The sequence below is a fragment of the Halichoerus grypus genome, chromosome 3 (genome assembly GCF_964656455.1).
Source record: "Halichoerus grypus chromosome 3, mHalGry1.hap1.1, whole genome shotgun sequence".
In the NCBI taxonomy this organism is placed as follows: domain Eukaryota; kingdom Metazoa; phylum Chordata; class Mammalia; order Carnivora; family Phocidae; genus Halichoerus; species Halichoerus grypus.
In genome coordinates, this window is record NC_135714.1 from 192,830,548 (window position 1) to 192,846,337 (window position 15,790).

The window sequence follows — 15,790 nt, forward strand, 5'->3', positions numbered from 1 at the left end:
CAGACTATAAGAATACTAGTAATTTCTGTTGATACTCAGTAACCTGAGATGAATATATAATTTTTAAGGTCAGTTGCTGAATTTATTATGCAAGTTCGCCGCATAAAGCATATGTCCATTATTCTTTTGCACTTACTCTCTCTTATATCCAAATTCTGTTGAGTTAGGATCCATTAATAATGTTTTATGAACAGTATTGTTTGGATGATGCAATGGGTTAGACTCTTGTGTTAAAAAATACAGAGGAACTTCCTTTAAGGCAGCTCTAAGCTGTTGGTATCCTGTGGCCTAACCTGAAATCTTGGTCTTCAAGCCTTGCTCTCTCACGGGCAGGTCAGTCAGAGGAGACAGACTGAAGGTGCCAGAGTTTTTACTGAAGGTTATCACTCCAGCTTAGGCAGACAAACATCTTAGGGTCACTTTTCTTTGACACTCACTCCTGGAGATTACATCTCAGCGAACAGAGCTGATCTGAAGCTGCCAGTGGCTGAATTTAGTTTTAAACATTGTCATACTTAAAGGGGCTCTGAGAGCTTTTTTTTTTTAAGATTTTATTTATTTATTTGAAAGAGAGAGAGCTTGAGCGGGGAGAGAGGCAGAGAGAGAAGCAGACTCCCCACTGAGCAGGGAGCCCGACCTGGGGACCTGGGGCTACATCCCAGGACCCTGGGATCATGACCTGAGCTGAAAGCAGACGCTTAACGACTGAGCCACCCAGGTGCCCCCCTATCTGTGTTTTTCTAAACTTTTTTTTTTTTTTTACTTTAAGCATAAAATTTCAATTGAAGATAAAAATTTTAATAACTTAATTTGAATCACCTAAGTTATATTGTGAACATTTTTCCATGTTGTTACCTGCTCCTCAAAAATGAGTTTTGAGGATGATTGCATAATGTGGTATATGGGATATGTCCCAATTTATTTACCCTTCTCCTATTGTTGGATATATATATATTTTAAGATTTATTTATTTATTGTAGAGAGAGAGGGCGCATGTGTGTGTATGTGGAGGGGGAAGGGCAGAGGGAGAGAATCCTCAAGCAGACTCCCTGCTGAGCGCGGAGCCTAACCTGGGGCTTGATCCCAGGGCCTTGAGATCGTGACCTGAGTTGAAATCAAGAGTTGGACGCTCAACTGACTGAGCCGCCCAGGCTCAATCCAATATTGTTGGATATTTAAGAATAACTATTTCAGAACAGTTTGACAAGCTTCTCATATATTTAAATGTATCTTTTTTAAAAATTAGGGCATGTTCTGCTCTAAAACTGTTGAAATTGACAATGATTTGAAAATTATTATTATTATTATTTTTAAGATTTTATTTGACAGAGAGAGACACAGTGAGAGAGGGAACACAAGCAGGGGGAGTGGGAGAGGGAGAAGCAGGCTCCCCACTGAGGAGGGAGCCCGATGTGGGGCTCGATCCCAGGACCCTGGGATCATGACCTGAGCCGAAGGCAGACGCTTAACGACTGAGCCACCCAGGCGCCCCCTGAAAATTATTTTTGTTGGTGAATGATTTTAATGGACTTTTGGGTTCATGTATTCTAGTCCGAAACTGTTGAAATAAGGATTTCATGGTCTGGAGAGAGAAATGGAAAAAATTAGGGCATCAAAGGAGGAAATGTGGGTTGCTGTTTATACCCTTTCCTCATTCTGGAAGGCCTTCTGATAAATGTATTATCTGTCCATGTGCACAGTTTTGGCTGTGGAAAAAATGGGTACCTCCCCCCTCAGGTTTGTTATGAGAGAAATATCTGTATATCTAAGGCCCAGATACCTCGAATACCATTTATTCTTTTAATAACTAGAGTAAAGAGAAAGTTGCTGCAGAGACTAGTTTCTCCCTCAAGGCTCAGCTGTCACCTACAAAGCAGGGCAGTTATCAGCTGACTAATCTTGTGGCCATAGCCCGGGCAGGGACAGGCTCAGGGCATGATAGGTGGTGATAACAGCCAACCCCGCAAGGCCCCGTTCTCAGTGGTTCTCATGTTTAACTCAGTTAATCTTCCCAACAACCCTGCAAGGGAGGTCCTACTATTATCCCTATTTTACAAAAGATATAAAAACAGGTGCAGGGCTTAAGTCGCCCAAACCAGGATTTGAACCTACACAGTCAGGCTTCAGGGTCAGAGCTCCTAATTAATTGGCTCGGCTGCCTCCCTAGAGCTTGAAAGTTTCCTAGTCCAGGAGTGTCTGGAAAGTTCCAGGTTACCCAGCTAGTGGCGAGACTGAGGACAGAGCGGATTCTTTTTCCATGTCACTGCTCCTTGATATTTCCCTGATATTTCTCACTTTTACACTCCGTCTTATACCACCAGCGTGCTGAAAATGACAACAATTTTGGTTCAGCTTGGTTTGGTGAGCGGCAAGATCACCTGCTACACAGCTACGACTTTCTGGAGAATTAAAGAGTAAAAGGCTTTGCCTGCCCTGGAAGTGGGTCTCCTAAGACGGGCGAACAGTTGAGGCGCATGGTTAATGCATCGAGGGTGTGGAAGGAAGAGGGTGCGTGGCTGGGAACGGGGACCAAGGCTTAGCAGAGATGGTCAAGCGCCACTCACTTAAGGAAGAGATCAGCCTCCCCATGACACACAGATTTGCTTTCTGCTGCGTATCTTAGGGTACTTTGTACCAGAAACAGACTTTCTCAGCATGTTTTCGACAAGAGAACAGAATAGTGAATTTTCAGGGTTTGAAGGCACAATGGTGGTATCGTCTAGTGGGTACGGGTGCCTTTTTTCCAGTAAAATTTTAGGCAGAACCCCAAGATAGCATACAAAAGCAGGGCTGCCACGGTCGAAGTGGGGAGGGGAGGGAACCCCAGCTCACACATGTATGCTCGCTTCCTCGGTCACCCCGGTCTGAGGGACTTCCAAATGACCCCAGGCCCCCAGAACACTGAAATAGCCTAACTTGCTCCCTGGGCAGACCTGTTGTGTGGGAGATGGATGACTTAGCCCAGGTTACACAACCTGTGTTCCCCTTTGGCCGTGGCACACGGTGGAGTTTGTTCCTGGGCCGGTTCGGGGAATGACCGGATCTCGATGTACTCCTTGATTTGTGCCCTGCAATCTGCTTTTCCTAATTTACTTTCTGTACAGTATTGCACAACACATGCCCTTTCTTCCTTTTTCTCCTCGGCGTCGCTGCCAATCCATAGCACGTCACCTCTGGTTTAGCAGAGACCCTTCATTTAAAAAAAAAAAAAAAAAAAAGAGGGAGGGTGATTACTTTTCCTAATGCAGAACTCTGATTGAATCCCTCCTCTGCTCAGAAGCCTTCCAGGGCTTCCTCTAGAAAGCCCCAAGTCTTTATTTAGTTTGGCTCTTGGGAACTTCTAGAGTTTGCTTCCAACTTGCTGTTCCCGTGCCACATCCTGGGACTTCTGGAAAGCAGACTCTGGAAGCACAGGGTTGCATTCAAGATCTCCGCATCCCAAGACCCTTTCCATGAGCTCTCTCTTCTGCCTGACTGGCCTTCCTACGTCCTGGAAGGGCCTCATGGACCCTGTGCGTTTAGCATGACCTGTCTGCAATTCCTCATTGCACCCTCCTTCCTCGTAGCCCTGCTCCTTAGAAACTCCAGATCACTCACTGGAACCCTAGGCTGACCTTCAGTTAGCTGGGGCGCACAGCAGCCACAAGGATGGATAAAATGCCGAAACACTCCCATATTGGTCAGAAATAAGTACCACCCCAAAGTGCCCCCACCCCTAAATCAGATTTGGAAGAGTTAGTGCCTGGTCCATCCAAGGATCTCCTGAGCTTGTTCTGGGCCAGTGGCCTACTTCTTTCCCAGGTTGATGCCTGGCTGTACTGGTTATTCATTGTTTGGAATAGCACCCCTCCCTCCCTCCTTCATCTGCCTCTCATGTGAACATATCTTGCTCCCTCACATAGGCTCCTCAGCTACATTCTAGGCCCTGGGCATTTAATAGACCTAGTCATCGTCATTTGTGTGTTTTCAGCAGCATTTAGCATGGGACCTTACCGTGAGTAAGCACTTAGTATCATCTGATGGTTGGTTGAGACCAGGAGACATTCAGATGGTCAGGTGTCCTATAGAAGGGGGTCGCTGACAAGAATACACATTTAAATGTTCCAGGTTTGTGTATTATGATCAAGGCATCAAAAATCACTAGACCAGAGCCTGAACTTTCATCGGGTTGAACTTAGTGGCTAGGGGTCCGTCTGGGGTATCTCTTTCAGGGTATTTCAGAGATTTTCGAGCAGCAGGTGGTTGTGGCTTTGCAGGATGTGGGAGGCAGGCAGATCAGTGTCAAGTTCCAGATAATCTTACGTAACTGTACTGTAGTCTTCGTTTACCTGGTTTTTCTCCTTAAAACCATACCTCGTTTCTGTCTTACTAGTGAAATGGTCAGATAGCTATTTGTTCCTTCTGTAGGGACACTTACCCACATTGTGGCTCAGGCAAGCTTCTGAGGTACCCCGGATTGTGGAGCTGGCAGGGAACTTGCCTGTCAAGCCGTCCAGCCAACCACCTCCCAGAGGACAGAACCGCGATCCAGAGGTGTGGCTGGCAGCCCAGGCAGGCTAGACTCCGAAGCCAGAGCCAGCCAGTGTTTTCCTCTCCGGACAGGATTCAGAGATAAGCACCACCAATGCCAGCACCTCTCTAGAGTGTAGGCTGACTGAAGACCCTTGGCCCTTGAGGCAGGGGCTGAAGCTAGGGGCTCCCCAGAAGAGGCCTCCTCAGATGAGGCCAGCCTCGTGGTCGGCCGTGGCCCTCAGGTCTTGATTCTCCTTCCTCCAGATTAACTGGCCCAGTCCATTTGGGCTCTCACGCTTGGCCAGTGACGTCACTGGCAATGTCCTGTCCTCTCCAGAACACTTCTTGCCCTCATGGGCAACGTTGAGTATCTTTGTCTCCCTCTTAGGTGGGAAGTCTGTGTGTGGGCTTTGGCCGCAACTGTTACGCTGCCCCCTAGCTGTGGCGAGCTTTTCAGGGTGCTCCAGTTAGCCCTTTTATTTATTGCCTCTCATACTCAGGAACTGACAGACTCTAGCCAGGCAGGCGCCCAGAGAATTTAGGTACTGCTCAGTAGTAGTCTCCAAAATGGGGCATACGTGCCCTGCAGTGGGGGTAGACCACCCACCGTGCAGAGTGGACGTATTAGAACTTCTGTAGATATTTTTTAGCTTAAATTCATATATGTATATTTTACAATGTTCAGAAAATATTTGCAAATGTCTAGAGTTCATAGATGAGTGCATTTACATATTAAGCACACATTTATTTATTATTTTGGATGCATTTTAAAAAGTTTAGAGAACCAGAAAATTAACTCCTTCTCTACATCAGCGTGGCAAGATACCTATAAATGCCATTAAAAAGAGAGAGAGAGAGAGAGAGAGAGAGAGAGGGAGAACTCAGTTTGTCAGTTAAGGGGGGATCAAAACTGCTTTGCAAAACTAGGTTGTGATTCACGTCAAATTGGCCTCGGACGTCAGAAGAGTCATGTTAAATCCAGAGTATATTTTGACTTTGGACCAAAACTTAACAATGTAGAAGCCTCATTAGGACAAAGATTTTATTTATTTTTTATTTCTTAAATATTTCATTTTGTATTTGAGAGAGAGAGAAAGAGCATGAGGAGGGGGAGGGGCAGAGGGAGAGGGGGAAAGCAGACTCCCCACTGAGCAGGGAGCCCGATGTGGGGCTCGATCCCAGGACCCTGGGACCATGACCTGAGCTGAAGGCAGATGCTTAACTGACTGAGCCACCCTATGCGTCCCTAGGACAAAGATTTTATTTATTTTTTCTGTTTTATTCACTACTGTGTTGCCCGAGGCTGGAGCAATGTTTGATATAGAGTGCATACACAGTAAATATTCTCAAATTGGACTTATGAACCTTTCCTTGTGTGACAATTAAATACCATGCTGGGTATGGCACTTTGTGTCAATATTTAGGTTGGCTTTCTTTGTTGAAACCTTTAGTCAGTTGGCAGGATGCAGGGAATGTGTCAGTCAGCGTGACTCCCAGCAGATCCATTCGCAGAGCTGAAGGAGCATCGTGCTGGGTGGGCCTCCGAAGTGTCACCTGAATGAGAAGATGTGTGGGATTTGCTTTAAAATCTTTTTTTTTTTTTAATGGGTGTAAAAGGAGACAGTGGTCACAAAACATTGATCATGATTAAAGCTGAAGCTGGGATTAGGGGCACATTGTGCCTTCTTATGCTATTCTGTATACCTTTGAATCCATGTGGACATTTTCATAATAAAATTTAAACAAAACACAAGGGGAAAATAGAGACCCCAAACTCGTGTCACTTGTTGGAAGTAGGTAATAGCTGGATGAGACCATCTCTTTTTCTTCCTTCCCCTTTGAACACAGCGTCATTTTTCAACAGTCCTCTGCAACTTGTTGGATTTCTTTGTTTGTAGCTTCCTAGGGCCACCCACCTCCTCTTGTTGTTACCTAAACTCTGGGTGTTATTCTAGCTCTTGTCCCACGGCTGTCACCAAGCCCGCCCTCTTCCCTCCACCTACAATGAGCTTAATCCTTCAACCCTGTCTGTGTCTCACATGTCGCTTCCTGCACCACCACCGAGGTCTCCCACAGAGCTGACGACATCTAGAGGTCACAATGGGGTCCCACGCTCTTCAGAGGCTCCGTTTGATCTTGAGGAAGCCCACCGCTTAAGGATATTTGGTAGGTTCCCTTCATCGCTGCTTTTTAGGGACACAGACAATTAAATGAAACAATTAATTTCCGTGCTGAAATTGGTAAACACTCAAAGGCGTCCCCATCCGTGAGTGGCTGGCCCTCCTCTGTGTGGGGAGAGGTCTGTCTGTGTTCTGTCTCCCACTTACCCCGTGCGGCTAAGCCGTCCCTCTAGTTTATCAGTCCCCCTGAAGCCGCAGTCTATTTTGAGAGGTGTAAGTAACTCTACCCAACCTTGTGTCCCTTCAGCCTTCTTATCCAGGTCACTGCTATTTGATCGTCGCGACCTCTGTGCGCAGCAAGGACTGGGCCTTGTTCTCTGTCTCCCGCACCAGGCCTCGTCCTGGTGGGGACACGGGATAATACTCTGCGGATGACTCCCCGCTGCAGGGGGACAAGCTTCTGCAGCCAGCTGCGGCTTAGCCTGAGCCCTGGCGGCGTGACCGTGACCCCGGTTTGTGGCACCGTGGTTCCTAACGAGCCAGCCACCCCTGCCCCCCCCCCCCCCCCCCAGCCAGCCTGGGCTGGCTCTCAGGCTGTTTCCCCACCCCCACCGTCTCTGCCTGCTTCCAGCAGGCTCTCTAGAAGGCCCTGCCTCCACGCTCAGGCCCATCCATCCTGCTTTCTCCCTCCCGAAGCCCTCCACCGCTTACTTCTTCACCTTCTGTCTGGATAGTTTGGTTAAATCTTTCCTGCAGGTGTGTTTGTTTTCACTGATACCCTAACCTCGTCGAAGGCAGAGGAAGAGCTTGGAGCGCTGCGTCCTCATGCGGTTGGCCTTCTGTTGGCAAGGGACGAGGGAGAGTGGTTTTCTTCCCCCTGCGATTTTGTTCATTCGCAGTGGGACCTTTCTCAAAGGGACCCTTATGTGGAAGTTGCCTCGTAGCTGGTCAGTGGCTGCGCCAGGGCCCCACACAGGGCGGACGGTGAGAGCCTTGGTGTGTATTACCCGGGAGGGGCTTCTACACATCTGTCCCTCTCCTAGAAGGAGAGGTTGCCACGCTAGGCCATTTTCTGGAGCAGGTGGGAGATACTTATGTATAAGAGGAAATGAACTGTCTTGACCCTAGTGATATCTTCATTATCTTGAGAAATAAAAAAATAATAATAACACAGCAAGGTACATAGAATAATAAAGTCACAAAACAAATACCTATGGGGCACAAGCATAGAACAGACAGTTTCTAATGTTGCTTGTTTTCTTTCCGCACTGTGCCGTCCTCTGGAGTTTCTGCGCGGAGGTGGGAATCCTGTTATGGAGTCCCCAGAGTCAGGGCTCTGTGGCCACCTTTTGCTTTCTCTAGCACCTTCTTGGAGATGCTCCGTGGTGTTGGTGACAGAAGGGGGCGTACCTTTCCTCTCTTCCCATCCTTCCTTTATCCCCTCTGAGGTCCACACAGGCAGCAGTGAAGCGGGTGCAAGATTCTGCAGCTCATCGGACACCGCTGGTACCTAGAACCATGAACTTTTTGCCTCTGAGACTAGTGTTCTCTTGGACACAACGTCTGAGGGGACCCCGGGACTTAGCTACCTTCTCTGTGTGCAGTTTCTCAAACAAATGGGCCCTCCTTCCCGTCCCAGGGCCCTGAGTGGAGAGGAGTTCCTGTGCTCCAGGCATAATTAGGGCTCTCTCTGTGCCACATGTCAACTGAGTATCATGCCTTGTTGGATCCAGTGGATGAGTGGGAAGCCGGACCCACAGAAGGCTCTTCTGTCTCGGTTCCTGCAGAAGGGTTGGGCTGGCCTAGCCAGCGGGTCTTGTGTCCATCAGCTCAAGTGAGGCGACTGACTGAGGCCTGTCCCGCCCAGCCTGCCCCTTCTTGAACTCGTACCAGGAAACGTCCCTGGCTCATCATGGCTTCCAAGGACTCACTTAACAAAATTGAATCAATGTTTGAAGACCAATGGAAAACTCTTGCTTCCCTTAGGATTTTTTTTTTTTTTTTTTCCGAATGGAAACTTCTCTTAAGTCCATGCCACCTCACATTGCCTGGATGTCTTCACTGGGCAAGTGCAAACTGTAATTATCATTCTCCCAAGTGGCTGTACGTGACATGTCTTTATATCAATGTTGAAGGGTGATGGAAGGAGAACTCTTTGGCTTTCTTTCCTTGCTCTCCGGAGAATGCCAGGCAGGTCCTGCTTGCAGCATTCCTTACATCTCAGATGGCCACCCACCCGGTGCCCTGGGCGTGTCCAAGGGCTCTCCTCACTGCAGTCCCGCCATTGCTCCCCAGCAGCTCCTGGGAAGTTTCTCTGGTTTCGAGGCTTCTCTTTTGTGTCATAGGAGACTTGCTTACAGAAGCTGGATGCCAGCCTGGTGGAAGGCTCTGGACTCAAGCCCTTCTTCTGACATTTGCAGTTCTCCTTAAGAAAGGTATTTGTTTGGGGCGCCTGGGTGGCTCACTTGTTAAGTGTCTGCCTTCGGTTCAGGTCATGATCTCAGGGTCCTGGGATCGAGTCCCGCATCGGGCTCCAAAGGACCCCGGTCCTTTGGTGACCTTGGGTGACATTATACATAAGTGAAACAGTCTGAGAATTGAAAAACATCATGGGAAGATGGGCAGGAGAGTATTTTTATGTAGCTTTAAATCAGTGGTTTTCCACCTTTAAATCCCCCCTCCACATCACCTTCTAGCACACGGGCTCATGGCAGCCGCCACCGCAATGTGGGGTATAGAGGGAGAATGCTAAAGTTTAGAAATACTTTGAATACCTCCTTTCTCTTTGAAGGATCATTGTTCTATTAATACACCCTCCTGGGATGGGTAGCAGAGAATTGGGGAGAATCACAGAGGGTCATTCATAGCTCAGTAATGGTTAATGAAGCACCTGTTCTGGGCAAGGCATCAGGGGCATAGAAAGACAGATGGGAAAAGGCCCTCGCCCCGAAAGAGAGAGATGCATACACCCCCCACAAGTTTAAGTTGGAGGTGCTGAGGATCGCACCACGGGCTACAAGGAACATACTCCTGGAATTCAGAGGAGGACTGACTGCTTCTGACCTCCTAGGTCATGTAATTACGAGTTAATGAGAGAAAGTGGCCTATGTGGGTAAGGCTGGACATCTTAAATCAGGGCCAGGGAAAGGGCTGTAGGTGAAGGAGACAGCAAGGGAGGGGGATGCAGAGTGGGCATGGAGGCCTAGTGAAGACTTTCTGGTGGGTTCCAGGGAAGGGCAGGAGCACAGCGGAGGAACTGCGAGGCGCCAGGAGGGGAGCTCACCCAGAGACACAGGAGAGGACCTCATTCCACAGTTCATTCTCCCGGTCTCAAAAACCCAGCCCTCCGATTTCTTCTCTCTTTCCCCTTTATATCCACTTAGTTACCAAAATCTGTGGTTTTTTTTTTTTAAGTTGTTAAAAACTTCTTAGTATAAAATAGGCATAACGTAAAATTTACCCTTTTAACCATTTTTAAGCATACAATTCAGTGGGATTAAGTACGTTTTCAATATTGTGTAACCATTAGTGCTATGGAGTTCCAGAATTTTTCATCATCCCAAACACAACCTCTGTACCCGTGAAGCAATAACTCTCCCTTTCCCTCCCACCCTCCACTCATGTAGCCTCTATTTCTGTTTCTACGAATTTGCCTCATTTGAAGTCCCTAAAACATATATCATATTTTCGAGGTTCATCCACGTTATGGTGCGTATCAGAATTTTCTTCTCTTTTTTTTTTAATTTAATTTTATTATGTTATGTTAATCACCATATATTACATCATTAGTTTTTGATGTAGTGTTCCATGATTCATTGTTTACATGTAACACCCAGTGCTCCATTCAATACGTGCCCTCTTTAATACCCATTACCAGGCTAACTCATCCCCCTACCCCCCTCCCCTCTAGAACCCTCAGTTTGTCTCTCAGAGTCCATAGTCTCTCATGGTTCGTCTCCCCCTCCAATTTCCCCCCTTCATTTTTCCCTTCCTACTATCTTCTTCTTTTTTTTTTTTTTTAACATATAATATATTATTTGTTTCAGAGGTACAGGTCTGTGATTCATCAGTCTTGCACAATTCACAGCGCTCACCATAGCACATACCTTCCCCAATGTCTATCACCCAGCCACCCCATCCCTCCCACCACCCACCACTCCAGCAACCCTCAGTTTGTTTCCTGAGATTAAGACTTCCTCATATCAGTGAGATCATATGATACATGTCATTCTCTGATTGACTTATTTCACTCAGCATAATACCCTCCAGTTCCATCCACGTCATTGCAAATGGCAAGATTTTGTTGTTGTTGTTTTTTTTTGATGGCTGCATAATATTCCATTGTATATATATACCACATCTTCTATATCCATTCCTTTGTTGATGGACATCTTGGCTCTTTCCATAGTTTGGCTATTGTGAACATTGCTACTATAAACATTGGGGTGCACGTACCCCTTCGGATCACTACAGTTGTATCTTTGGGGTAAATACCCAGGAGTGCAATTGCTGGGTCGTACGGTAGCTCTATTTTCAACTTTTTGAGGAACCTCCATACTGTTTTCCAGAGTGGCTGCACCAGCTTGCATTCCCACCGCCAGTGTAGGAGGGTTCCCCTTTCTCCACATCCTTGCCAACATCTGTCATTTCCTGACTTGTTAATTTTAGCCATTCTGACTGGTGTGAGGTGATATCTCATTGAGGTTTTGATTTGGATTTCCCTGATGCTGGGCGATGTTGAGCACTTTTTCATGTGTCTGTTGGCCATTTGGATGTCTTCTTTGGAAAAATGTCTGTTCATGTCTTCTCCCATTTCTTGATTGGATCATTTGTTCTTTGGGTGTTGAGCTTGATAAGTTCTTTATAGATTTTGGATACTAGCCATTTATCTGATATGTCATTTGCAAATATCTTCTCCCATTCTGTCAGTTGTCTTTTGGTTTTGTTGACTATTTCCTTTGCTGTGCAAAAGCTTTTTATCTTGATGAAGTCCCAATAGTTCATTTTTGCCCTTGCTTCCCTTGCCTTGTTTCTAGAAAGAAGTTGCTGTGGCTGAGGTCGAAGAGGTTGCTGCCTGTGTTCTCTTCTAGGATTGTGGTGGACTCCTGTATCACATTTAGCTCTTTTATCCATTTTGAGTCTATTTTTGTGTGTGGTGTAAGGAAATGGTCCAGTTTCATTCTTCTGCATGTGGCTGTCCAATTTTCCCAACACCATTTGTTGAAGAGACTGTCTTTTTTCCATTGGGCATTCTTTCCTGCTTTGTCAAAGATGAGTTGACCATAGAGTTGAGGGTCTACTTCTGGGCTCTCTGTTCTGTTCCATGGATCTATGTGTCTGTTTTTGTGCCAATACCATACTGTCTTGATGATGACAGCTTTGTGATAGAGCTTGAAGTCCGGAATTGTCATGCCACCAGCTTTGCTTTTCTTTTTCAACATTCCTCTGGCTATTCGGGGTCTTTTCTGGTTCCATACAAATTTTAGAATTATTTGTTCCATTTTTTTGAAAAAAGTGGATGGTGTTTTGATAGGGATTGCATTGAATGTGTAGATTGCTCTAGGTAGCATTGACATCTTCACAATATTTGTTCTTCCAATCCATGAGCATGGAACGTTTTTCCATTTCTTTGTGTCTTCCCCAATTTCTTTCATGAGTTTTTTTATAGTTTTCTGAGTACAGATTCTTTGCCTCTTTGGTTAGATTTATTCCTAGGTATCTTATGGTTTTGGGTGCAATTATAAATGGGATCGACTCCTTAATTTCTCTTTCTTCTGTCTTGTTGTTGGTGTATAGAAATGCAACTGATTTCTGTGCATTGATTTTATATCCTGCCACTTTACTAAATTCCTGTATGAGTTCTACCAGTTTTGGGGTGGAGTCTTTTGGGTTTTCTACATAAAGTATCATATCGTCTGCAAACAGGGAGAGTTTGACTTCTTCTTTGCCAATTTGGATGCCTTTGGTTTCTTTTTGTTGTCTGATTGCTGTGGCTAGGACTTCTAATACTATGTTGAATAGCAGTGGTGGTAGTGGACATCCCTGCCGTGTTCCTGACGTTAGGGGGAAAGCTCTCAGTTTTTCCCCATTGAAAATGATATTCGCTGTGGGTTTTTCATAGGTGGCTTCTATGATATTGAAGTATGTACCCTCTATCCCTACACTCAGAAGAGTTTTAATCAAGAAAGGATGCTGTACTTTGTCAAATGCTTTTTCTGCATCTATTGAGAGGATGATATGGTTCTTGTTCTTTCTTTTATTAATGTACTGTATCACATTGATTGATTTGCGGATGTTGAACCAACCTTGCAGCCCAGGAATAAATCCCACTTGGTCGTGGTGAATAATCCTTTTAATGTACTGTTGGATCCTACTGGCAAGTATTTTGGTGAGAATTTTTGCATCCATGTTCATCAGGGATATTGGTCTGTAATTCTCCTTTTAGATGGGGTCTTTGTCTGGTTTTGGGATCAAGGTAATGCTGGCCTCATAAAATGAGTTTGGAAGTTTTCCTTCCATTTCTGTTTTTTGGAACAGTTTAAGAAGAATAGGTATTAATTCTTCTTTAAATCTTTGGTAGAATTCCCCTGGGAAGCCATCTGGCCCTGGGCTCTTGTTTGTTGGGAGATTTTTGATTACTGCTTCAATTTCCTTAATGGTTATGGGTCTGTTCAGGTTTTCTATTTCTTCCTGGTTCAGTTTTGGTAGTTGATACATCTCTAGGAATGCATCCATTTCTTCCAGATTATCTAATTTGCTGGCATATAGTTGCTCATAATATGTTCTTATAATTGTTTATATTTCTTTGGTGTTGGTTGTGATCTCTCCTCTTTCATTCATGATTTTATTTATTTGGGTCATTTCTCTTTTCTTTTTGGTAAGTCTGGCCAGGGGTTTATCAATCTTATTCTTTCAAACAACCAGCTCCTAGTTTTGTTGATCTGTTCTACTGTTCTTTTTTTGGTTTCTGTTTCATTGATTTCTGCGCTGATCTTTATTATTTCTCTTCTCCTGCTGGTTTTAGGCTTTATTTGCTGTTCTTTCTCCAGCTTCTTTAGGTGTAGGGTTAGGTTGTGTATTTGAAACCTTTCTTGTTTCTTGAGAAAGGCTTGTATTGCTATATACTTTCCTCTTAGGACTGCCTTTGCTGCATTCCAAAGATTTTGAACAGTGTGTTTTCATTTTCATTTGTTTCCATGAATTTTTTTAATTCTTCTTTAATTTCCTGGTTGACCCATTCTTTAGTAGGATGCTCTTTAGCCTCCATGTATTTGAGTTCTTTCTGACTTTCCTCTTGTGATTGAGTTCTAGTTTCAAAGCATCATGGTCCGAAAATGCGCAGGGAATGATCCCAATCTTTTGGTACTGGTTGAGACCTGATTTGTGACCTAGGATGTGATCTATTCTGGAGAATGTTCCATGGGCACTAGAGAAGAATGTGTATTCTATTGCTTTGGGATGGAATGTTCTGAATATATCTGTGAAGTCCGTTTGGTCCAGTGTGTCATTTAAAGTCTTTATTTCCTTGTTGATCTTTTGCTTAGATGATCTGTCCATTTCAGTGAGGGGGGTGTTAAAGTCCCCTACTATTATTGTATTGTTGTCAATGTGTTTCTTTGATTTTGTTATTAATTGGCTTATATAAGTGGCTGCTCCCATGTTAGAGGCATAGATATTTACAATTGTTAGATCTTCTTGCTGGATAGACCCTTTAAGTAGGATATAGTGTCCTTCCTCATCTCTTATTATAGTCTTTGGTTTAAAATCTAATTTGTCTGATATAAGGATTGCCACCCCAGCTTTCTTTTGATGTCCATTAGCATGGGAAATGGTTTTCCACCCCCTCGCTTTCAATCTGGAGGTGTCTTTGGGTCTAAAATGAGTCTCTTGCAGACAGCATATCGATGGGTCTTGTTTTTTTAATCCAATCTGATACCCTCTGTCTTTTGATTGGGGCATTTAGCCCATTTACATTCAGGGTAACTATTGAAAGATATGAATTCCGTGCCATTTTATTGCCTGTAAGGTAACTGTTACTGTATATTGTCTGTGTTCCTTTCTGGTCTATATTACTTTTAGGCTCTCTCTTTGCTTAGAGGACCCCTTTCAATATTTCTTGTAGGGCTGGTTTCATGTTTGCAAATTCTTTTAGTTTTTGTTTGTCCTGGAAGCTTTTTATCTCTCCTTCTATTTTCAATAACAGCCTGGCTGGAGATAGTATTCTTGGCTGCATATTTTTCTCGTTTAGTGCTCTGGATATATCATGCCAGTCCTTTCTGGCCTGCCAGGTCTCTGTGGAGACGTCTGTTGCCAATCTAATGTTTCTACCATTGTAGGTTACAGACCTCTTGTCCTGAGCTGCTTTCAGGATTTTCTCTTTGCCTCTGAGACTTGTAAGTTTTACTATTAGATGTTGGGGTGTTGACCTATTTTTATTGATTTTGAGAGGGGTTCTCTGTGCCTCCTGGATTTTGATGCCTGTTTCCTTCCCCAAATTAGGGAAGTTCTCTGCTATAATTTGCTCCAATATACCTTCTGCCCCTCTCTCTTTCTTCTTCTTCTGCGATCCCAATTATTCTAATATTGTTTCGTCTTATGGTATCACTTATCTCTCAAATTCTGCCCTTGTGATCCAGTAGTTGTTTATCTTTTTCTTAGTGTCTTTATTCTCCATCATTTGGTCTTCTATATCACTAATTCTTTCTTCTGCCTCATTTATCCTAGCAGTTAGAGCCTCCATTTTTTATTGCACCTCATTAATAGCCTTTTTGATTTTGATTTGGTTAGATTTTAGTTCTTTTATTTCTCCAGAAAGGGTTTCTCTAGTATCTTCCATGCTTTTTTCAAGCCCAGCTAGTATCTTTATCATTGTCACTCTGAACTCTAGTTCTGACATCTTACTAATGTCCATATTGATTAGGTCCCTGGCAGTCGGTACTGCCTCTTGTTCTTTTTTTTGAGGTGAGTTTTCCATCTTGTCGTTTTGTCCAGAGGAGAATAAATGAATGAGAGAACAAAATACTTACAGGGTAACAACGACCCCAGAAAAATATACACTAAACAAATCAGAAGAGACCTGAAACCAGGGGAAAAGAAAGGGAAAGAAAGAAAAAAGAAAAAAAAGGAAAAGAAAAAAAAAAAGAATATGATCAAATATG

At 44.5% G+C, this 15,790-nt stretch overlaps 1 protein-coding gene across 10 annotated transcripts in view; it reads left to right on the top strand.

The window, feature by feature from the left end:
• ACSL1 (acyl-CoA synthetase long chain family member 1) overlaps positions 1-15,790 on the top strand; it is a 69,983-nt gene that overhangs the window by 2,113 nt on the left and 52,080 nt on the right. For 2 of the 10 annotated variants that reach the window (XM_078069822.1, XM_036070615.2), the window contains exon 1: positions 12,946-13,020. The exons of 1 other annotated variant lie outside the window; for it this stretch is intronic. Coding sequence is in view for 2 of the 9 variants with exons in the window: in XM_078069823.1 (XP_077925949.1) it covers positions 2,475-2,492; positions 6,591-6,678; positions 8,978-9,067 (196 nt within the window). In the remaining 7 variants the exon portion in view is untranslated. Of the gene's footprint in view, positions 1-2,321; positions 2,493-6,577; positions 6,679-8,977; positions 9,068-12,945; positions 13,021-15,790 lie in introns of those variants that run through there. 7 more of the 10 variants (XM_036070614.2, XM_036070617.2, XM_078069823.1 and 4 more) reach the window with 6 other exon arrangements.